The sequence below is a fragment of the Boleophthalmus pectinirostris genome, unplaced genomic scaffold, assembly GCF_026225935.1.
Source record: "Boleophthalmus pectinirostris isolate CB_2022bp ecotype Guang Dong unplaced genomic scaffold, ASM2622593v1 HiC_scaffold_20, whole genome shotgun sequence".
Classification (NCBI taxonomy): domain Eukaryota; kingdom Metazoa; phylum Chordata; class Actinopteri; order Gobiiformes; family Gobiidae; genus Boleophthalmus; species Boleophthalmus pectinirostris.
Genome location: NW_026571153.1, coordinates 17,941,339 through 17,965,493, shown reverse-complemented (window position 1 = coordinate 17,965,493; position 24,155 = coordinate 17,941,339). Strand labels below are relative to the sequence as shown.

The 24,155-nt window shown below is 38.8% G+C and overlaps 1 protein-coding gene across 1 annotated transcript in view; it reads right to left on the bottom strand.

Moving 5' to 3' along the window:
* rgs12a (regulator of G protein signaling 12a) overlaps positions 1 to 24,155 on the bottom strand; it is a 41,580-nt gene that overhangs the window by 4,600 nt on the left and 12,825 nt on the right. The window contains exons 4-17 of the mRNA XM_020924023.2: positions 16,469 to 16,490; positions 14,319 to 14,476; positions 13,698 to 13,790; positions 12,992 to 13,135; positions 11,595 to 11,777; positions 11,350 to 11,497; positions 10,513 to 10,610; positions 9,215 to 9,406; positions 8,352 to 8,425; positions 8,127 to 8,253; positions 7,592 to 7,691; positions 7,431 to 7,489; positions 7,003 to 7,111; positions 5,932 to 6,441 (exon numbers count right to left, since the gene is read on the bottom strand). Coding sequence (XP_020779682.2) covers positions 5,932 to 6,441; positions 7,003 to 7,111; positions 7,431 to 7,489; positions 7,592 to 7,691; positions 8,127 to 8,253; positions 8,352 to 8,425; positions 9,215 to 9,406; positions 10,513 to 10,610; positions 11,350 to 11,497; positions 11,595 to 11,777; positions 12,992 to 13,135; positions 13,698 to 13,790; positions 14,319 to 14,476; positions 16,469 to 16,490 — 2,017 coding nt within the window. The remainder of the gene's footprint in view (positions 1 to 5,931; positions 6,442 to 7,002; positions 7,112 to 7,430; positions 7,490 to 7,591; positions 7,692 to 8,126; positions 8,254 to 8,351; positions 8,426 to 9,214; positions 9,407 to 10,512; positions 10,611 to 11,349; positions 11,498 to 11,594; positions 11,778 to 12,991; positions 13,136 to 13,697; positions 13,791 to 14,318; positions 14,477 to 16,468; positions 16,491 to 24,155) is intronic.

Below are 24,155 nucleotides of genomic sequence, written 5' to 3'. Positions count from 1 at the left end.
GTTGGGGGAACCAGAAAAGTTCCACAGTGTGACTTTAAGGAGCACAAAATTTTAAAATCATGTAATATTCTCAACATAAAGCTTCTGGGTTAGAAGGAAAACCAAAACTTTTACTCTAGAGTACTGTTACTTCAAACACAATATTACGCAAGTACAAGTAAAACTATGATGCCAGAAAACTACTAAGTATTTCTATATTTTATTTCACTCGTACATTTATATAATTATGCCTTATTTGATGCCCGTCTCTTGCTATTTTTGCTACTTATTTTGAATTTATTGTTACCATTTATACTTTTTTCTCTTTGTTATTATATTATATTGTGATGAGTGAGCAGTGTCCAAATAATTTCCCTTGTGGATCAATAAAGTTTGTCTAAGTCTAACTACTTGGAAAAGTCCAATTTCTTCCAAAAGTTACTTAAGTAAAAGTAACTGTAGGTCAGTGCATGCAACCATTGAAACGAACACTTAGCAGGTTTCATTTACAATACAAGTTTCAACTGTAATTTATCTCTACACTGTTCCACTCAGATCGTTCTTATTTGGACACAGCGCTTCGAGAGTCAACAAAAATGTCCATTAAACTGCAAAATGCAAAAGAACAAACAGAGCAGATTTGAGTGTGCTTTCTCTGCCAAAGATCTGTGTACACTCAGTGGCTACAGATGGATGATAAGAAACACTGGCTCACAATCAGCTCAGATACAACAAAGACCAAGGCAAAGCGGTCACAGGTGAAGCCACTCCAACTCTCTGAACTATAACAGCCATTTATACGATAAGACTCCGTTTAGCCTACGAGAAAGAGAGAGAGAGGGAGCCTTTAATCTTGTCTGCTTTCAACAAACCCGAGAGCATATGCAGGTAGAAAGGGCCACTGTGTAACTTTTCTGGTAGAGGGTCTGAAACCTGCTTGAGTCCATGTACATGTTGTTTTTTTCCTAGAACGTTCTGCAGTATGGCATTTAATTTAACTCATCTCCATGGAGACAAGAAGGACACATAACCAGGCCAAGTTTTTTTCTTTCTTTTTTTTTTTTTGTAATTTTTAAAAATTATTTCTTAAGGTGACCAAGTGTCTTTAAAAATTACAAATAAACTTCGCCGTACATGTTTTTCTAATACTATCACATGTCCATATATATTGTTGTTTTTCTCAAAATATTTTACCAGGCCAAGTTACAGTTCAGATCTGTGGAGAAGTTGGCCATCTCAAGCTATTAATGTATGTTTCTGCGGTAGATTTGAGAAATAAAAAACCTGCAATTGAATAAATACAAGATGAATTTGTTTAATGCTATACTGTGGAACATACAAGACAAAGCAATAACATCACCATAGAGATGAGCAGGTGGTGGACCCTCCACTAGAAAAGTTACACAGTGCAACTTTAATAGAGGAAACAATGGGTGTCTCCATAATCTAAATACAACCTGGACTATAGCATCACAAAATTAAATCACACTTTATTCGTTGCGCATTAGATACTTTTAAAAGGACTTATTAAAATTTAAACTTGAACATTATCTATTTATTTTCCAGCTATTTCTCAAATTAAAATCCTAGTCTCTAAAGAATCTCTGGGAAACATTTCATATTGGCATTATTAAACTAAACTGTGTGATATAAACTTGTCACATTTAACCAGCACATAAACTAGCAGCTATTGATGATTTTTAACTGTGTAATGTCTCCCCCTAGTGGCCTACTTTGTCACTGCAGAAACTTTTTTTATTCCGTCTTTTGCCAGAAGATGAATTTACACCCGTGATTAAAACTCACGCGTGGCTTTCTCTCCTCCATTTGGCTCGCCACTTCTGCTGCGTCTGGTTTTAATTTGCACAGCTTAATCAGGAGCTCATTTGCGCCCAATCTGCTAAACAAATGCAAAAGGACAAGAAACGCCAGGCCAGAGAAAAACAGGGGAATTACCAAAAGCCTGCTGGTTAATTGGAGTCCTAATTTTGATATGAGGAGTTGTGAAATTTGCATGAATAAACGCCTGTATAATTACGTTTTACGTGCGTAATTTCGTGCGTAATTCATCAACGCGACGAGTTTATGGCAAGAGTTTAAATTTTAGGCTTGTTTGAAAAGATGTATGAGCTTGTTTATTCCCAGCAGAGGGCGACAGTTCAGCAGAGAAGCGCAGGAACAGGATCTGTGCAAGGAAAAGACGCGCGCTCAAGACTGACGGGCCAAATTTAGAAACGAAATTGAGCTGTTGGATGTCTGCGGCGATAAAACCAATCTTTTTATTAGTCTCGACTTCTACTGTAACAACTTTATTATTAAAAACTCGGGGGCGTGTTAAACTTTTGGTTGCATTTTCACTTCTTGTTCTTGGGAAAGGTGGTGATAAAAATACAGAGCACACTGAATCATCTTTTTCTTTTCTTTTTTTTTTCTTGGTTTCTATTTTGGAGCCGGCGCAGACAGAGAGAGAAGGAGGGAGGAAAGCAGAGGAGAGGAGAGAGGGAGAAAGAGAGAGAGAGAATCGGTTTGTTAGATAGATGAGAAGCAGTAGTGACAGTTTCTATCTCAGTCAACTCAGAGGATAAGGTTTCCATGGCGCCCGGTGGTGGGAAGAATCAGTTTAATGCACTTAGCAACGAGAAGTGAGCCCGTAGCAAAGAGCTTTGATTTTTAGTCTCCTCAGCATCCTCTTGTGTGGGTATCTATCCGTAAATGTGAGCCTATTATATAATACTAGAGGAAAACAACTTTACTTTTAATATTTTATACAGTAATACTTCCCCGAGCGCTTAAAGCTGCATTGTGTAACTTTTCTAGTGGAGGGCCCGTCAAATGCTGTTCTCCATGGAGATGTTATTGCTTAGTCTGGAATGTTTCACAGTATGGTGTTTGGTGCCTTTCTATCTTCATGGAAACCCAACCAAACCAAGTTACAGGTCAGATCTGTGGAGAGGCGATGGCATTCACAGTCAGAATGTTTGTTTTTCTAGGTATTTTTAAGCTAGAGCTGAATAAATGTTTAATGTCGTACGGCAGAACATTCCAGGCAGAGCAATGACATATCCATAGAAACAAGTAGGTGATGGACTCTCTGCCAGAAAAGTTCCACAATGCACCTTTAAGGCATCCTCAAACTCTTTAAACTAGGCATGTCAGACTCAGGCCCGGGGGTAAAATTGTGTTATTATTTTATATTCTGCTTGTTCTGGATTCAATGTTTCAGCAAAACTATTATTAATCATTTATTTTAATAAGACAGCTTTAACACTACATATCTCAAAAGAAGAGAATGCAGATGTTGTTGAAATTTTTAAATAAATATTAAGTTTGGCCCATGACTTAGTCCCAGTTTTTCATTTTGTCCCTCTGTGAATTTGTGTTTGACACCCCTGATTTAAACTATAATCTTTAAATTCCAATAGTAAATCAATAGCTGTCAGTGATCATCCCAGCCACGGGATTAGACACCTGAAGGCTCCAACTACAGTAAATAAGTGCACACTAGTATGCAGATTTTTTTTTTCTTCTTCAAATTGTTTTAAAAAGAGCTTCATTCGTTGCAGCTGCCATTACGTTAACCAATAAGTAACATGTTCATTTATTGATGTTATTACCTTGTCTTGTAAAGCCCTGTTAAATATTAAATATATAAATTACCTATTATCATGATTAATTATTTCTGGAACAAAACTATTCTGCGCTGGAGCACTGTGACTCTTTATTGTAATGTGTCTATAGTCTTTGGTGTGAATGAATGAAATCTGAAAAGTGTGACCATTCTCTCAAATGGAAAAACAAACTTACAAATAAACCAAACTTATACATCTGAACAGCTCACACTGCCTTCAGTTTGATGGGCTCCAACTGCAGTAAATAAATTTACTCTAGTGTTTTTTCAGTGTTTTCTCCTCTTTGTAGGGCTGTGTGCAAAAAGCGGGTACTGATTGTTTCAATACTGAAAAAATACATTAAAAATACATAAAAAATACATAAAATTGGCAAAATTGAGTCTGTATTGAAAGGTTTTAGAATGGTCTTAACCTATATCAGAACAAGATGAAGTTATTTTACAGAAACTAAAATTGTTTTGTGTTAAAATTACATTATATATACAGTACCAAAAAGAGTGTATTTCATTATTATCATGATATTAAAATTAGTACTAAGCTGCTTCATTAGTATGAAAATAAGTGTATGACATTTTTGTATTGTGAAAACATTAATTATGTTAAAACTATTTATGTTGAGTGACCCCAACATTTACATATGACATGCCTTTGGTATAAAGAGAACCTTGCTTTAAGTGAATTAATAAATATTGTTGCATGCATGCAAGAGTATGAAAGAATAATGTAAGAAAATATATCCTATACCTCATTATTTTCAGGTGTTGTTGCCTAAACGTACAGCTACATAAATGCACAAAATGTAAATAGCAAAACATTTCACTATTTACAGCACAATTGTTGGTAAATGTGAACATGGGAACACAGACTATCATAGACCAAAGGAAGAATTCAACTGTAACACAAACGCTTCCAACACAAGACAGACCCCGAAGATCCACTGTGACAGAACACAGCTCCAAACGCCAGTGCAAAAATACCATTAAAAAGCATGCAGCCTGTGAGAGAAGCAAAGACAATGTTTAAACAAACCCACAGCCAGCAGCACACCCAGTAACAAGCGTTTACAACAAAAGTACAAATGAGTGGGAGCGAGGGAGGAGGAGGAGGATGAGAAGGCCACAAGACAAAACCAGTATCCAGTATGGGAAGAGATGGAAAAGATTTATAAAGAGACAAGCACAGGATGATTTTGGATGGTAGAAATTCTAAAAATCGAATCACAATTTGTAAAAAGACAGACAAGAGTAATTTCAAATTCTAACATTTATTAGATCTACTCAGTCACAGGTACAGAGATCATTGGCAGTTATAATTATCTATAACAGGCATCTACAGAGAGGGTGAATCACTCAGATAAAAGATGACGCGCAATTCAACAATGTCACTCACACTAAGCAGTACTTGGACATAAACTGCTAATTATTTTCACCGCTTAAGCTCAAATTGCGGTGAGCGTTTGAAATTGTTTTAATAACGCGTGGTTTAGTAAAGGGAGCGCTGTTGTGACACTGACAGTGTTGAATTGCACTTAACCAGAGGAGGTGGGATGGAGAGGAGTACAGCAATTGTTCTGAGGCTGTTTATGGCAACGATCTGGCATTTATTTTGTGTTTGTCGATTCAAAAACAGTTTCATGAATTTGTGCATCACCATAATGTTAAAAGCCACAGCAAAACTCAATATAAAAATCTTTTCTTCTCAAATACTAAACATGTATAGAACCTCTCTTAAAGGTGCATTGTGTAACGTTTCTGTAACGTCCGTCAAATGCTTTTCTCTGTGGAGATGTTATTACTTTGTCTGGGATTGAACATTTTCTATCTTCATGGAGACCAAATCTGGCCAAGTTACAGGTCAAAACTGTGGAAAGGCAACCCCACTCACCGTCAGAATGTTTGCTTTTATTGGTAACATCGGCCATTATAGATGGTTTTATCTATAATCGATAAATGTCAAGTAGAGCTGTTTTATGTCATACTGTGGAACATTACAGGCAGAGCAATGACATATCCACAGAAACAATAAAGTGACGGACGCCCGATCGAAAAGTTACATAGTGAACCTTTAGCTTCTGCATTATCATGTCAAACAGCCAACTGTCTTTCTCTGTCCCTCATCAAACTCTTCCACATTTTTACTGAACAAAATATACATGTCACTATTCACAAGTCAGTAGTATTTGAAGTAAATGTTCCACACTCATGCTTTTCTATGTAAAACAAAAAATATTAGCAGTCATGATACTGTGTTTTTAAAGTGCATCTGTCAGTGTTGAGGAATACATGCATGCAGCACACACGCACAGTTTGTTACACCGTTGTACCTGAAGTGGCTTTCCCCTCTGCGTCGGGCTTGGAGCAGGGCGGGGGAGGGGTGAAATTGGCCTCCGGGAGACTGGTGTTGAAGGATGGCACGGCGGGCGGAGAGGGGGGCAGCAGGGTGCTATTGGGGCTACTGATGTCACCCTCTCCCACCAGAGTCAGGTCTGTGGGCACGTCCTCCTCCACTGTGCGTAGGCCTGAGCGTAAGTCCGAGGGGCGTGGGATGGGGGATAGGTGCGTGCCGAATGTGTGGCGCGGGGGCATCAGGCACCTCCGGGAGAGTCCGTTGGCACTGGAGCTAAGGGAGGAGTCCAAGCTCTCGGAGCGGGAGGACAGCGGCGCCCGTGATGGGACACCGTTTTCTCTGTGCGATTTGATGGACTCTGGAGTCGAGCAGGAGAGGTCAGAGGTCAGACGCAGGAAGTCAGGGAGCACCAGGTCATCTTTATTCAGAAGGCCACGTTGATCATTGGCCCGAGAGCTTTGTGCACGGCTCAGCAGCTCGAAGAATTCTGGAGCAGAGGAGAGAAGAAGAGTTTAATAAGAGTTACACAAACAGATTCACTTTGTCTAAGGTTCAAATACTGTAGTTCAGAAGCTCAAAATACTGAGGGGGGCATTTGTTTTAAATGCGTTACAGTAAACATTGTTATTTTCATTTGCTAATAATAATGATGCATATGATTTATATAATGTTTTTGAAGACGCTTTGCAGTGCATTATTCATTTACTCCACCACTCACACACACTCACACACTCACACACACACACACTCACACACACTCACACACACACACACACTCACACACACACACACTCACACACACTCACACACACTCACACACACTCACACATCTCATCACGCACATCATCACACAGCTCAGACTCATGCTGTAATGTTAACGTGTTTGGCACCTTGTTAGACCATCAAACAGGTGGTGCACCGTTACGAAGCAGTTAGACAGTTTTCATGCAGCAAGACAAAACAACTGTTTTAAAGCTACAAATGACTCCAGTTAGTCTCAAAGCAAAGCAAAAGTACCAAAAGTAGAAGAATGAAAAGTGTCATTTACCTTCGGCTTCATCTATATTAATCTTTTTCTGTTTTCTCTTTTCGCCTGGGAGTCCGGAGTCAGGTCCAGCTCTCAAAGCAAAGTCCTTTGGTGTTGACCTCTCATCTCCCTGCAGATGCAACAATCACAATGCTCTCTGTTAGGGGATGGAGGGACATGTGTGTGTGTGTGTGTGTGTGTGTTTGTATGTGTGGAGGAGAAGAAGCATGAGCTGCCATGCACCCTACAGAGCAAAGACTCAGAGTTTATCTAAAGATGCTCTTTCTGTCTATGAATTATCTGTATGTGACGAGGAGAGTAAATGTGTGTAAGCCACAGACTGAGATAACACCATAAAACAGGAAACACACCGACCAGAAAAACAGAAAAGCCACAAGAAAGCCCATCTGAAATTAAAATGTCAGGTTTAAATAAAAGGCTGTACTTACAGTAGCAGAGAGGCTTCTGGTGGGAGGGTGGCTCTTGAGAGAAGAGGACTTGGATTTATCTAAGTAAGGAAGGCAGGGAGATTAATTAGGTTTAGAAATAGATAAGACAAGAGCAAAGACTTGACTTGGGGAATGTTATTAGAATGTCTGTTAGCTTGTACCTTTCCCTGAGGCTGCTGGATCTGCACGCTCTAAAACAACACGCAAACCATCCAAGCTTGAAATGGGTGCACCCAAGTCCAATGGCTCAGTCTCCCCAGCCTAAAAAACACAGATTTTACACAGAGTTAAAAAGACATTCTTTTGTCATAACAGTGACTATACAGTGTTATTTTGACCTTAATTCCCCAAACATCTTTCGTCTGGCTTTACTAGTTTATACCATAGTTATAATCCCTAGAAAGCCACAGGACCAAAATATCATCTGGCAAGGATTTAGGGGAAGGAGTAAAAAGTGGGCATGTTTGAAGAGTGTCGTCATGCATAATTATAGCCTGCTGCAGTGTTTTCAGAGGCTGGGTTGAGTCAGTTTGTGCTAACCACTGTGTAGAGATGGAAAAGGATGCGGTCGCCTCCCAAACTCTAACCATAGCACCCCGCCCTGAGCCACTGTCACACAGGGCACTCTATACTCCAGGGACACACACAAGCTTCAGAAAAGATTAAGGCATTACAAGCCACTGGGGAAAGACTTACTATTTTGGCCACCAGTTCGCTGAGGTGGAGGCCGTATTTGGCCACCACAGGACGGAGGACCTCAGTGACTGGTTTGGTGGGCTTGGCTTTCAACCCCACGGAACGGTTTATGGGAACAAGGTCCAGCCTAAGAACAAAGACACCGAAAAAAACAAACTGAAGATTAAAAGAGGTGCACTGGGGTTAACTGGAGTCGTGACATAATGTCTGGGAGATGAAAAATACCTAAATAATGTTCGTTTTTCAAGTCGCAGGTCTCTGGAGCTGAGGGTCATACAGTCCTGGTCCAAAACTAAAGGCTGGGGGACAAATGAGGACCAAAATTAGGTGCATAAATATGTGCAAAATGTAAGAAAAAGTTGTAACAGTATGAGCTAATTTACTCTACATCTGTTTCTGATAAGATAACATTTTATATTTTATCCCTTTTAGTAATAATAAATATGAAATGAAATTGATAAACAGAAAATACATTTCAAAAGGTGCATTATGTAACTGCAAATGTTTCTCTCCATGGAGACATGATTGCTCTGCCTGAAATGTTCCACAGAATGACATTAAACAGCTGCACCTGACATTTATTAAATTACAGGTGTTTTTATTGCTAATAAATATCCAGAAAAACAGACCGTCTGACTGTGAGTGGTGTCGCCTCTCCACAGATCTGACCTGTAACTTGGTCTGACAGAAAGCTTTAATACCATACTGTAAAACATTTCAGGTGGAGCAATAACATCTCCATGGAGTAAAGTATAAGTAAAGAAATAAAGTAAAGTAAAGTATAAGTAAAGTGACAGACTCTGCACCTGAAAAATTACAAAATGCACCTTTAAATGAATATCCACGGTTTTCAAATATGATACACTATTTTGCCATGCCTTTAGAAGTTTCTTTAGCAGTTACATCTTCTAAAAGTGATAACAGTAACAGAGATGGTGGCTCTATTTAATGTCCTCTGATAAAAACGTAATACTTTTAAGGCATTTATGTCAGCACCATCAAATTAAATCATGGCTAGTGCATTTTAATCCACTACAGAAGGTTGACGTGTCCTTGTGACAGTCGTACGCCCTCTCTCCCTCGTTTACCTTCTCTCCCCCCACCAGGAACAGGTCCACGGCAGCGATGTTGACACCAATGTTTTGACAGAGATCTTGGAGGACGTCCCTGATGGAGGCTCCGGGTCGAAGGGTGATGGAGGAGCTGGAGCCGTCAGGAAGAATCACGCTGCACTGCTTTGGCGAGCGTTCCCATACACCGACTGAGTGACGGTTCTCCAGCTACAGAGGGACACAGTAATAAACGCAAAAGTTAAAGGTGATGAAGAGGTACAAGAAAGAGTGGGCAATAGGTTTTAAAGGTCCTATATTACACAAAGTTGACGCTTGTGAGATTTAAGGCATGTTATAATGTTGTTACCTCATCAAAAACATATCTAAAGTTGTGTTTTGTTTCATTCCCACATGTTTGAGGTTGTACTGAAAGTGAATGAAAATCCGTGTATCATTTGTTCATTTGTTTTTCAAAATAAAACCAAAAATAAGAAAATGAAAAAACAGCAGCTTTCTTCATTATTTGTCTCCAAAACCAAAATGAAAAAAAAAAACGGATAACGATTCATTTTTTCAGTTTTCGATTTTGTGTTTAAATGAAAAAAGGAAAAAAATGATAATGTTCGTTTCTCGTTTCCGTGACTTAAACTGCGAAGATGGACTTTTGCGTCGCATACAGACTGATCCCAGGACTGAATCAGCAGTGTCGGGATGGGCCCGGAAATGTGTCTACGTAGACTATTGGGTGATCAGGACTGAGACTAGGACCAAACCAGGACTGAGACTGGGACTGAGACCGGTTTAGTCCTTGTAGACCTGGTTTAGTCCTGGTTCAGTCCGTTTGCAACCCAAAAGTCCGGCATTGAAGTTTAAGTGACGGAAACAGGGAACGGTCGTTATAAGTTTTTTCCATTATTCATTTAAACACAAAATCGAAAACTGAAAAAATTTATTGTCATCCATTTTTTCATTTTGGTTTTGGAGACAAATAATGAAGAAAATTGTTGTTTTTTTTTCTTATTTTTGTTTTTATTTTGAAAAACGAATGAACAAATGATAGACGAATTTTCGTGAAGTTTAAAAACGCAGAGGAGCACTTCCTGTATTACCACGTGACATTACAAAGTGGAACACAGAACTGAAAATAGCGTAAAATGAGCCCTTTAAGGTTCAAGCTGTAATTGTGTCTAGATTTCCAGCCTCTCGTGTAAATGTACTGTATGCTATAAACAAATGTGAGTGGGCACGCAAAAGACAAATAAATAAGAAACACTGGCTTATTACAAAAAGTTCACCAGTCAGTTGCCATGGTGCTCCAGCTAGAGATATCTTACCTCAATCTTGCCGGCCGAACAGGAAGTCGCCATCTCTAAGCTTGTACCAGACGAGAGGGAGCCCTGGGACTCCCTCCGGCCATTGCTACCCCAGTGGTCTAAAAAAAACACAAAACATTAAAGTGCGCTGACAGAGTTTTATGATTTAATTTGGTTAGATTATAACTATTGAAAATATACATTCTAGTTTTACACAATCAAGAAGCAATTTAAAAGTTGAAAAGTTGAAAATATGTTGAAAATTACAGGAAGTGGAGAGTTCAAACATGACTCACTCAAACATGACTTCACACTAAGAAGAATTCTGTCCAAAAGTTAGGAACATTTTACATAAAAGAAACATTTTTTTCTGATACTTCTGAAAATTATTTCAACAAAATACAGGTGTTTTCTAATATTTGTATTTGTCAGATAATAATTTCTGTGTACATTAGGGGAGTTTTGTTCAGGAACATTATGAAATCCCCCAGTGAGGTGCCATGATTTCCAACCAGAAGTAAATTTTGAAAACTTTAAAAATTGCCAAAATGGGAAACATGTGTGTGTATATATATATATATATATATATATATATATATATATATATATATATATATATATATATATATATATATATATATATATTGCAAAATCACAAATACAATTATCTAAATTGTGTTTTAGTAAAATGAGACATCCAACCTGTTATAGCTACTTTAAAAATCATAGTTGTTTTTGCTGAAAAGTTGTTACAGTCTGATGAGCATCTGGCAGCTGTATATGCATGCCGTGTGTAGTAGTTCAAGGGCTCAAAAACAACAGAAATTTTTGTATCTAGTAAAACACAAAGATACTCACCAAGGTTAAGGTCCCCAATGTCCTTTTTCTTTGGACCTTTTCCAAAACTCCTATTCCGGGACCACGAAAAGAAAATACCACGTTTTTTATCTGCGCTTTCATTGCTGTCTTCATTCAGTGACCTCCCCGACCTCTGTTTTCTAGCCTCCTTAGTGTGAAAGAAAAAAAAAACCTTATTATTATTGACTTCCAAAAATCACTCCGCACTCAATTTAAGTTTGTTTAAATGTTATCATTGCAAGTACCTTTTTGGGAGTGGAAAGACTGGAGCGGTCGGAGCTGGCGCTGTGTTTGGAGGGAGCTGGGCTACAGGGAATTTGGTATGGGTCCGGTAAGGGAAGACCATCTATTTCTGATCGCACGCATTCTTGATACAATGAAGACTTGAGGAAACGAGAATAGCTGTCGAACTTCATCAGGTTAAAAATCTGTGGACAGAAGATGTGGTCGTTACAGTAAAAGGCAGAGAAGGTGCGAATTAAAGGGATGAGTGGGAATCCGGTGCTAACATTTGGGTTACATCTGGTGTTATGACAGGTGTCGCGACAGTTACCATTCTAACACGTGCATGCTTTGAAAATACACAGATCTAAATGCATGTTTGAGGCTGTACATGGCAGCGAGTGGGTGTGTGCCAGTTTGTGTTTATCTCTTTGGTAAAGCCTCAAAGCCCTTTCGTAAACAAACCCAGATGGCCACCCGAAAACCGGCAATATGCTGGCGCTAAGTGACTGGTGAGAACAGAGCCCTCCACTGCAGCGAGAATCCCCCACTGTACATGAAACCAGGATTGATCTGCAGTTCTGATACGGATCAAAAACATTGTAATGAACGAGTAGGAGGCAGAAGACCACCAGCGATGGGCTTGGACTCAGAGTTCTGTTTGAAATATAAACAATAAAACCAATAATCTCTCAAATTTGTATAATGCCGCCAACGTTTTCAAATATAAAATCTACCTGAAATGCATTGTTCTCAATCATGATTCTTTGCTTGGTAGGTGTCAAGTGACTAAATAATACCTAAACTCTGCACTGTAATACATACTGTTCAATACAATGTACTTTAAAGAAGTAAGGTGGTGGAACGTAACAAAGTAAAAGTAGTACTGCACTTAAATATAAATGTTAGGTATCTGTATTTGTACTTTACTTAACGTAAATTTTAAAGGGGATACTTTTTACTTTTACTTTGCTACATTTGAGAGCAGGTATCTGTACTTTCTACTTCACTACATGTTTGAACGGCACTGAAAAGTAAAAGTATTTTTTATTATAGTTTTAAACCTACCCAAAGCCTGAGGGGTTATTTTTAAAATGTTTATAAATTCAGCAAACAAATATATACATATAAAAACAGCTAGGAACAACTCAAAAATTCTGCACAAATCTATCAAAATGGATTTAAAGCCTCAAAACCTGCACAAAATACTTTTTTCTAATTACATTTTTAAACAAGTATTTAAAACTATCACCTGAATACATTTTTTCATGTGATACGTTCATTAGAATTCTTTTTTGTCAGTATGTGTACTTTTACTTAAGTAACAAAATTGAGTAATTCTTCCACCACTGGTTAGGACTCTGCACTTTATAAATAATTTCTAATCGTCAGTGATTAGTGAAAGATCCACTGTGGTCACCTGCAGCTGTTGTGTTTTGAACATGTCCGGCTGTGGCGAGGTGAGAACGTCGTCAGCGAGCTGAGCCTGACTGTCAATGTTGACCGGCATTGTGGCTTTACTCGACAGGAAGCTGTTGTAGATCTCCCCGGCTCTCTGAGACAACTGTAGGGAAGAGAAGAGCTGTTTAAAGGGTCCATGTTATGCCACTTTCTGATCTGTTATAATGTTGTTCCCTCATCACAAACATACCCAGATTTGTGTTTTGTTTTATTCACATGTGTTTAAAACACAAATCCTGTATATTTAGGCTGGTTTCTATCCTCAAACAAAAAACACTTGTTTCATGTGATTAATACAGGACCAGTGTTTTTGAACTCCACACACCTTCACTAAAATCATTTGGATGATTTCAGCACTGGAATTGTCAGTCTCTACAGAGTAAGGATAAAAACTAACATTACCTAGCTTAAGGCTCACAAGAATCCATTTTGTGAGCTTTATAAGTAAGGCAACTATGTGCTGACTCTAGGTCTGTTCTATAAAACTAATTAATTATTTTAGCAAGATACAATAATGAGCTTGTATTTGTAAAGCTAAAAGGATCAGTGAGCTTTAGCAGATGAGAACAGATCTCTCAGCAGGTGATGAGTGCTGATGATTCAAAGGTGACACAACTTACGAAACTGCACTAAATCATAGCCTGTACCTCTAAGTATCCACTCACCTGCTTTTTATCCGTTGCAGGGACATGACTGAAGTATTCACAGGCCTGCCAGAACAAGATATTCTCCTCACTGAATTCTTTCTTGAGGAATTCCTGTAGAAAGACATTCAAAAGTTAAACAATACAAAATGTGAACAAATATTTACAAATTACAGTTCTTGAACAAAATGATGGGTGTAATGCTGTGAACAAAATTTGTGTTGGCGTAGGCAGAGGAGCGTGTAGGCTCCAGCTGATCACTGTTTGAGTAGGTGAGGAGGAAGGTGGCTGTTTAAGAAGTTAATGGTGATGATTTCAAAAGGGCCAAATTCAAAGCCATCTTTTATGTAGGAGGCGCCCACATTTTACATTTGTACTTTGGCTTAGTAATAAAATCTGAAACTGAACTGTAATTTTGTTGAGTCAGATACATTCATGCATTAGATTTATTTTTTCATCTGCATTGACCCTGTGATTCTATTATCAATGAGAACTTAAATGAGTTCATTTTGCTAAGACTTTATTTATTTGCCTTTTGGTAATTAATGCTTTTAATGTCTTTCCCCATTCTCCCCAAGTTATTTGTGTGTAAGAGGGATACAAACAGGACTACATTCAGGTTCATGTTTTCCACGATCTTACCGAAAAGTAGCGCACGCCAACAGGATCCTGGAGGAGCCGTTCGAAGCCCGTGGCCCAGCTGGCCACACGCTGCTCCTGGCCCCCTGCTCCGGGGAGACTGCCATTACTGTTCAGGCTGCTCTGGCTGCAGCATCCCTGCAACTGGACCCCACCGTAATCTGCAGGAAAGAGGGCAAAGCCAAAGGTTAGGGAGCTTTGAAGTGAAAGGGTAATTTGTGCCAGAGGGGACCGCCTCCAGTGAGTGCATCTCTGAATATTTATGGTTCTTTTGGTAAAAGAGCAGCCGGTGCACTCATCTGCACTCGTCTTTGTCACAAAGGAGACAAACTAATAGCAACATGCTCATGAGGAAAACAAGCATATTATTGAATAATCAGAGCGGAATACAGAATACATTTTGATCTGAATTTGGCCAAATGGAAAATAAATTATTTGCTGGCAACTTAATCACTGGATGGAGGAAACAATTACCTCTTCTCTAAAAACAGAGCTAGAATTGTGTTTGAGCATAGAGAAAAATATAAAACACAATGGGGCTTAAGGAGAAACTTTACTAGACTACAAAATGTATTATTCAGTCACACGGGACACGACTAAGCAGCACTAGTTTGGTGTGGACCTTCTCTGTACCTGTTATCACTGCAACAGATGGCCACTTTAGGACTGTGGCCCACCACACCACGAGTGCCAGAAAACAACAAGAAACAAAAGGATCTCAGTGGTATTCAACAATAACGTTCTTGCCTCGTGCCAGTTTGTCAAGGGTCACTGGTGTTAATGGCTAACCACAGAAAAGAGAGGTTAGCGACACTGGGTTAGCAACAGTGATATGTGACATGTAATAATACTCAAGATGGATGTGCTGCAATAATGGTTCTGTAAATAGTGTATGACATCACCTCTGGCCTTCGTATGACCCTTAAAACCAGTGAGTATTACAGTTATTGAGCGGGGAGTTTTATTTGAGAGCATTTCCCCTTTGAATTGAGTTGTCAGCCAGGTTGTGAACAGCAAAGATAATGGGATAGTTCCAGAAAAGCAAACATGTCTGCCAGGCCGGCGTGCACAAAGCTGCAGCAGCAGTTGTGGTGGTGATGACCCTTTTAGCAAATATTGGTGCTTAAAAAGGGGAAGGCCGCAGACAGCATGCAATCTAACACACACTATAGACTGAAGCATGCTCCACAAACAGCTTTTGTTAAGGGTGCTTCCAACCACATTATCATTGCATGTTTAAATGGAAATAGGCTAAGTGTGAGTTAAAGCAGATTTCAACCATGGATAAAAGGGCTCAAATGTAAATCTATGCATGAAATGAATAAGTAGTTTCTTAAGATTGCATAATTCCATTAGTTGGTCCTTAACATAAACAATAACGTCATTTAAAATACTGTGCTGGCAGATCAAAGAACTCAAATTGTCAAAACAAATAAAGTTAAATGTATGCATGAATTAGGAAATGGAATGCTAGTTTAATAATTCTGTTGGTCTACCCCATCACTATCTAGAACAGACTATCTAAGAATGTAACAATATCCAAATGTCTCGATACAATACTTTCACGATATGCATATCACGGTACAGTGTTTATTGCAGTATTTTGTGGAGACTATCCAAATTGTGAATGTTACTTTTTCCTTTTAAAATGCCTTGAAAAGCTTTTAGTACTGTTACTGTATAATACAAATAATTAAGATTTAAAAGAGCTTAATAACAGTTGTTTCGCAGTCTGCACTGAAACAGCAAAGGATCATGGTCTATGTAGTTCCCTCCATTTTTTAGCTATTGCTGCAAATTTAGGCAAAAGAGACTTGTGATTTGATACACTGTGATGGCCCACGATATTTTTGTGAGACTACTGACAATACGATATCACAATATTTGAGTTATTGTTACATCCCTATCTATAACTGTCACAAAAAGAAACAAAATAGGTTATAGTGAAACAGAGAACCAATATGTGTTATTTTGTGAGGCAATTGTGTGGCTAAATGGCTTAAGAATCCTCTAAGTCAAGAAAAGAAAAGATGAGGAAGAAAATGTTCAAAATGAAAGACAGAAATGAATCACACTTGAACTCAAAGAGCACTTGCAGGCCTTGGTATAGGATTGTGCGTTTGGATAATTGCAATAAAAGACAATGTACTCACCACCATCTGAAGACGCAGCGGACTGAAAGAGAACAAAGAGAGACATGAGTGAGAAGCTGCCCTCATGACCCCCAACATTCAAACAGCTCTGGTGCCTTAACAGCGTCTCTTCAGGCATCTGTGCTACTCTGTGCTTGGTTCATACAGTTGTGTGGTACCGGGAGCAGGGCTACTGGTCATTTGAGGGGGGAGTGGGTGGGACCTCTGCCCCTTTTACCACACACAGCTGTTCACACCTCTGCACAGGACAGACCCCACCCCCTCCACCCCTTTAACTACTACACCCCAAAATACCAGGGTGAGGGTTGTCTGGGCCACTTGAGAAACCATTATGAGTGTAATGGTCTGCTTTGACGTGCTAATCCTGCCACATGCATTTGGTAATGTTGGAGACAAGCTGTAAAAATACAAAAACTCCCTCACAGCGCTTACACAAAAGATGCACAACAAGCTCTAATTTTAGTCCTATTGTAGTGGTTGTTTACTTGTACATATACAGTACATTTATGCCTTATCTGACACCAGTCTCTTGTGACTTTTTGCTACTCAATTTCAAATTATTATTACCATGTATATTGTTGCTCTTTGTTATTATAATATATTGTGGTGTGTGAGCTACTGTGTCCAAAGCATGCACAACAAGGTCTAATTTTAGTCCAGGCATGTATAATGGTGCGTTAGAGCAACAGTTTTAGTGTATAGTGTTTAGTAGTATAACAATATCTACCAGGGGAGATCTAAAGCTTCCAATGAATAGAATTAAATGGAAATGAGAATTGGTTCACAAACACTTGAAAATCACTGCCTTGGAGGATTTATTTGAAAAGAGCTGATTATTTTAAGAAGATGGTTTTATTTTTGCTTTGCTTTTCAAAACATGAATAAAAGATGTTTCAATTTTGATATTGTGACGAATGTTAAAAACCAAAGGATAACAATATTTTCTGTGCTTTCAGTTGTAGCGCGCTGTGCCAAGAAGTATTTATTCACCATTAATTACCCAAAGAACAAGCCTGGACAAATGAACCTTCAATGTCACAAGTATTAAATAAGTTTATAAAAGGCTTTCACATAAAAACAATACTGACTTCTTAATCCTTTCAGAGGAATGAACGACAAGTCTAATCCAAATCCATCAAAAGTCATGTCAGTTCAAATTAATTCAAAGTTAAGGATGAGCTTATTATTTATTTATCTTTTATTCAGTAACATATTTCTTCTTTCTTTTTTGGTACACAATAATATTGCAAAAATAAACGTTACATTTTCCCAAAGCAATAATTTTGTTGTGTACTTAGGCCTGTTGCCATGATAACAAATTATGATGAATTGCTGCTCAAAAACATGACGACATTGAGCCCAAAAACATATTCTTCCATTTATCATTTATTGAATGACAGGTTACCATACTCCCTACAACTGTACAACAACTCACCCTTATGTAATAGATAACCCTATGTCCTGTCAATCATTAGTTCATCTTTACACTGTTTCTCTTTAAAAGCTCTTGTATAGCTGAGATATATCTGTATTACCATATTTCTATACATTTTATTTCTTTATATGCATACTATTTTTACTTATTAAGCTCTGTTTGACCAGTCTCTTTGGCTACTTATTTAGAATTCATTATTACCATTTATATTATTGTTCTTTGTTGTGATGTGTGAGCTACTGAGCCCAAATTATTTCCCTTGTGGATCAATAAAGTTTGTCTAAGTCTACGTTAGAGGTACTTCTACTAGACTAGAGAGTACACCATTGAGACTTGTTGTTTTCCTTTATGTTAATGTATTCCCTTTACAGTCTGAGGATGTGCCTGGAGTCATGCGCTCCCGTGACCTGCCCCTGTGCTCCATGTTGGGACTCCCCACACGTAAATCCGAATCAAACACTGACCAAGAACTGTGTATCCCGGCCTCTTCACAACTCTCCCAGCTCCACATAGTCAGCCTGTCACAACAACAAATTTTGAAGTACGATGTATTGCTGAAGAAAATAGACGATAAACAGCAATACTGAAACTATTTTATGACACTAACTGCTTGTATATAGCTGAGAAATATTTTTGTATTACTATATTATTTGTTATTACCATTTATATTTTTTCTGTATGTTATTATATTATACTGTGATGTGTTCTGTGTCCAAATAATTTCTCTTGTGGATCAATAAACATTCTAAATGCTCAAAAAAGACAAAAAAAGGTTCCAGCTTCCATATATAGAACGATAAGTCGATATAGTAATTATCAAGACAGCCAACCAGCCCTGTGCCCTCTGTGGTGGCCTGTCTGTGTACAATCACCAGGACTGGGATGTAGTCTACGCGTCAGTCTTTTCAGGTCTAAAAACAGACAGAACACTAACACACTGGTGCGTATTGACAGCCCAGACAGCACGTTGTAGACAGTGACACCGGCTTTATGTTGAGCTTTTCAGACTTTAAATGGTCTGTTAAAGTATCATTAAGTATATTATTAATTTTATATAGTTGTGTGACATACTATTGCGATGACTTACGCAACAGATGATGATGAACAAAAGAAGGAATGTTCTGTCAGTAAATGTAGCTTACTTAGAAGTGGTGTTGACACATACGCTATTGTGTAACTAGCAATAATTAAACACAATCTGCCACCATTGTAATAGAATATAATAAGTGATGTTTTAAGATTGTACATGAAATAACTTAATTTATATCAAATACTGTATACCCACACACAGTGCAAAAGGTGAACATAAAGTGGGAAAAAAAAATAAAAGGAAATTTCTTAATCGTGGTCATTTATGGTGTGAAATACAAGAGCAACACACCACTTCTTGCCTTTACAATTGGACCAATGCAGTGTAATGACATCATTAGGTGGCTGTACCTGGTCAGTGGACTGGGTCAAACACACAGTCGTATTCATGAGTTGCGACCACACACACAAACCTGTTGTCTAACTTGTAATGACTTCCTCAGAATCACTGTACAATGAGCAGCAGAGTCACAGTGTCACCTCTCGTCCACACAGACCTCCTGTGGTGACACCACAGGGGGAACAGCTACTCCACATGAGCCAAACAATAACACAGCTTTTATCTGTTACATAAAGCTTTACAATAACAACTATTACTGTTTCGGAAATGAAGCAAATCCAAAGTCAAGTTGGAACATGTAAATCAGGCTTAATACAGCCGCCACAGTTTGAGGACCACACTGACATCACTCTCAATGTAAGGCCTTCCCACAAAAACAATCGCTACAGCAATAAGTCAACAGAGGAAACCGCAATGTTCATGTCAGTCACCTATTCACATTTTCAAGGCCACTTCCTATTTTTAAAAAACTTTTTTGGCTTTTCAGTCTGTTTTTACACGTGTCTGCTCCAAAGAATCACATCCACTACAAACTGTAACTGAACACAGGCAAAAGAGAAGGACTCAAACATTCTCACAACCCAAAGTCCAGGAAACGCAGTATCCAGGTCCAGGTCCAAACAGCTGCTGAGAGTGGGAAAAGACGAGTGACAAAGAAGTAATGAGAAGAACAGCTGAGTGAACAAAAGCCTCTCCCGCCTCAGACACTGGGCCAACAGGCCGGAGTTTACTTACAGAGCCGAAGTTCCACATCCTTTTGAAAGAAAGTCTCTTTTTGAGACTCATTGTTCCCTAGACTGCTCCAGCCGCAGCGCACAGGGCAAATATGTGTGTGTGTGTATGTGCTGATGCATACCTGAATATTCCCCACCCAAAACTCCACTAACCATGTCTGTACAAGTCAGAGCGAAGAAGGAGGGAGAGATCTGAAGGTACGAGGCGGAGAGAGGGGGCAGAGGAAAGAAAGATTTCCTTACTCTACAGCTGTTTCTATGACAACCCCATTGACAATACATAGAGCATATGCCACAGTGGTATGAAGGAATCAGATGATTAATCCCCATCCATTACTCCCAAACCACACTGTTCCCCTTTTGTTTCCACTCGCCTTCTACAGAGTTACTTCAAGAAAAAAACCCTGAATGGATTGAAACCATATGGACTTAAAATAATCATAGTAAAATTTGTGAGCCACTAGCCTAACTAAATAACCTCACTTTTGTTGTCACAGAAGTCACCACTCTCACACCTCCAGGCAAATAGTGTCAAGTGGTGTTTTCTTTTCACACTTGTACCAGAAAAAGAACATTTTTGCCTTGGCTTTTCTCTGCCACTGTTCTTGGCAAATCCCTGCCATCATTTGCCTTTGGTCCTACTCATTATTCTCCTCTTGCAGAAAATGGCCCCATTATCCTGACTTAATTTTTATATTCTTTTTATAGCAATTTTGACTTATAAAACATGTGAAATCATGAACTGCTGCCATTTTCAAGCAAAACAGTTTGTTTATACCTGAAGAGAAGCACAGATGTTTTGAATTATTAGTCTGCCATTGTTCCAATTATAGTGGTATCTAATAATCTATTTTAATGGCTCTGCCATGTCTATGGTAAAAACTCAAGCCTACAAACACACATGTTACTCTCCCTGGAGGAGTGTGTGTGACCTTTGACCTGGCTGCTGCAGGTGAGCGTGTTAAGGCAGTCTGCTCTGAGCAGCCTCTAGCAAATACATATTTCTGTTTCTTAGACATCCCCCACTGCTAAACAGAATAACTTTCACATGCACTCTGGGGCCAATTGATTCAATCAATTTGTGTAACATTTCTTGACAGGCATTTCAGCATCAATAAGAAGAGCTTGTCACAAGACAACTAATTGCATGTCAAGTCCTCTGCCAGGCAATCTCAGTGATGATGGAAAATAATCATAGGGCCTCATCTCCTGCAAAGGACAACTATTCCCTGGAAATAACATGAAGAAAGCCCAGCATGGAGACACTTCCTCTGAGGGAGAGGGCAAGGGTGCGGCAGCTGATAAGATGGAAAAGACATGCATTTCCGAGGCAAGCAAAGAGTGTGGCCATAATTTAGAAAATGACAAAAGTCAGAGCATTTATGCACTGTCAAGTGTAGAGAAGCGCTCAGACAGCATTGAAAGGTCTGTGTGCAAATCAGAGCAGATCATATGAGGTCAGCATATGTTTCACAAAGACCGATGTAAACAAATAAAATCTATAGTCACATTATCTCCATGATGTCAAAAGACTGATGGCAACAAGACAACTACAGACAGCTACATGTTTTTATCTCATTCAAAGAGTAAATACAGCTCACAGACAGAATGAATAAAAGAGGAGCTATAGAGTGGCTCCCAAACTCTATATTATTGCTTAATGGTTTTGTTTGCATTTTGAAAGGTTTGCATTAGCTTATTTCATCATTATAATTTGTATAACAGCAAAACACCATGAACAACTTTTGCAGTAAATGAAAAATGTATGTGCAACATTTTTTAAAGATCTCTAAGAGATCCGGCTTCCTGTATAGATTAAGTTCTGTTGAAGAGAGGACTGAAAATTCAGCTGCAAGCAAAGCTGAAAGCATTGAGAAATGTCTGTAAGGTCTAAAGCTCAGGATCAGCAGATATTTAGAATACATTACATCCTAAACAAATACATTTTTTGTGATCTGCTCGAAACTTTTCGATCTTTGTGTGTTCCTGAGCAATATAATCTATAGTGGAGGATGATATGAAGTTTGAGGAAATGGTCCAGACTTGTGCCCGAGTGGTTCACAAGTGTAATCCCCCCAATAACAAAAAGCTGCCCTCATTAGACCCCACAGAGCAGTGTCATTTGCATTCAAACAGTGGCCATTAACACACTGCGTTTCATCTGATAATCTCCCAGATCACCGCTAATCTGCCTCGACTCCAAATAGTTAGAGCAGCAGATGGGTCTCTGTCCCGCATGGATTAAAGAGGTTTTACTAGAATATACTGTAGTGAGCAGGCTGCGTTCAGTAGACACTTGTTGCTAATGAGTTAGTGCTGACTGGAGTACAGTACATGCATTCCATTGAAGAGAAATGTCTTTCCTCATGGTCACTAGATTTCCTATGTTCCCTATTACTTTGTTGTTCTAAATAGTTAGCTATTCCCACCCAGAACAAGTTGGAAGGACTATGTATCTTGGCTGGCCTGGGAATGCCTCACTGGAGGAGCTGGAGGAAGTGCCTGGGGTGAGGGAAGTCTGAAAGTCCCTGCATTTTCCATCATTCAACATGATTACGATTTGTGTATGCACATGTCTGTGAATATAGATTTTTGTTCTGTTTGTTTTTGTGAAAATATACATGGAAGTTTTTAGTTTAGTTTTTTTAAGTCAAACATTGAAATAAGACATAAAAGTTCTCCGCAACTGAATATTTAAGAAACACAAATGGTATGATACAAATGTCACAACATTTTCTATCCTTTTTTTTCTCCTCACCCAACATGGCATGGACTTACTGGCACAGACATGACTTCACCAATCCCAAAAGAAAAAGCACAATAAAAAGTAACTGACTTTGCAGCTGCAGCTTTCACAAATGAAACTGTTAACATCGCTGTGAAAAACCACAATAAGTAAGAGCCCCAAAATAAACCAGTTTTACAAATCACAGCTGAAGTCCTGAATATAGAAGCAAAGTTCAAACGTAGAGCCCCAGACCACAGCTCCTCCCTCCCAATTTATTATCACAGAAAGAGCCTGCGGGCCCGGGGAAGCTACACCGCACAAGATGCCACCACACCCACACTTTGCAGATCCCCCCTCTCCATAAAGGACACAAATGGACTTTCCAACCTGAAACCCAACACCCAAAAGAGAAGACGGCTTTTCCTCCATCTTCTCCACCGTGTGGCTGTAATACATAGAAAGTACGCACAAAGAGTTTTGGTGATCATGAAAACCCAATTGGACAGAATACCTTTCCGCCAAGAGCTAAGTGTTGACTTCCTGTTCACATTTAAATCTTTTGCTGATGCATGAGGCAACCTGAGCCCAGTCCACAACATGGGAAGGGGCTGCACACTGGCTGCAGTTCATGCCTTCTAGCCATAGGTTTTGTTACAATGGACAATAGTGAAAAGTCCATGGCAAAGGCTATGGAGAGAATATATTAGTATTATCATGTGAACTCGAACTATGAATATAAGTCATATGATACATTTTAACCTTTATACCACGCTATGTGAAATACCATGATGTGTAACTTAAGCAGGTAACTAACTATAAGCAGTGGGAAAGGGCCTCAGGGTTGGTCTTATGTCACAATGGTAAAGACCACGACGCTGTTGACAATGTTAGCAACTTGCGTCATCATTTCTCAGAGTGGAGCTCACAATAAAATGGGTTTGAAAACTATTGCAGCAAGAATGATGTTTGTCAAAACCTATGCAATTTGATATCAATGCTCATTTAGTAAAACCACCACACACCTAGACTAAAAAATCATGTTTGAATTTGGTATGAAGGAACAGCCTTTGCTGAGATTGATACTAAATAAACAATACTATTTTATACAAACCAAGTCATTTTCAACACAAATAATATAAAAATATTCAAGAAAGGCCAGATGATTTTTTTTCTTCAGAACTATTATTATTATTAGGTCACGATTTGACTTATCGTTCAATAAATTACAGCAGGAGCGATCAGTTTTGGAGGTCAGCATTTATTGTGTGTACATTTTCTTTGAACTAGTGGGACATTTCATTTCTTGAGCAGTAGAAGGTTAAATTATGAACTCTCACGTCATTACAGACACAAACTCACTA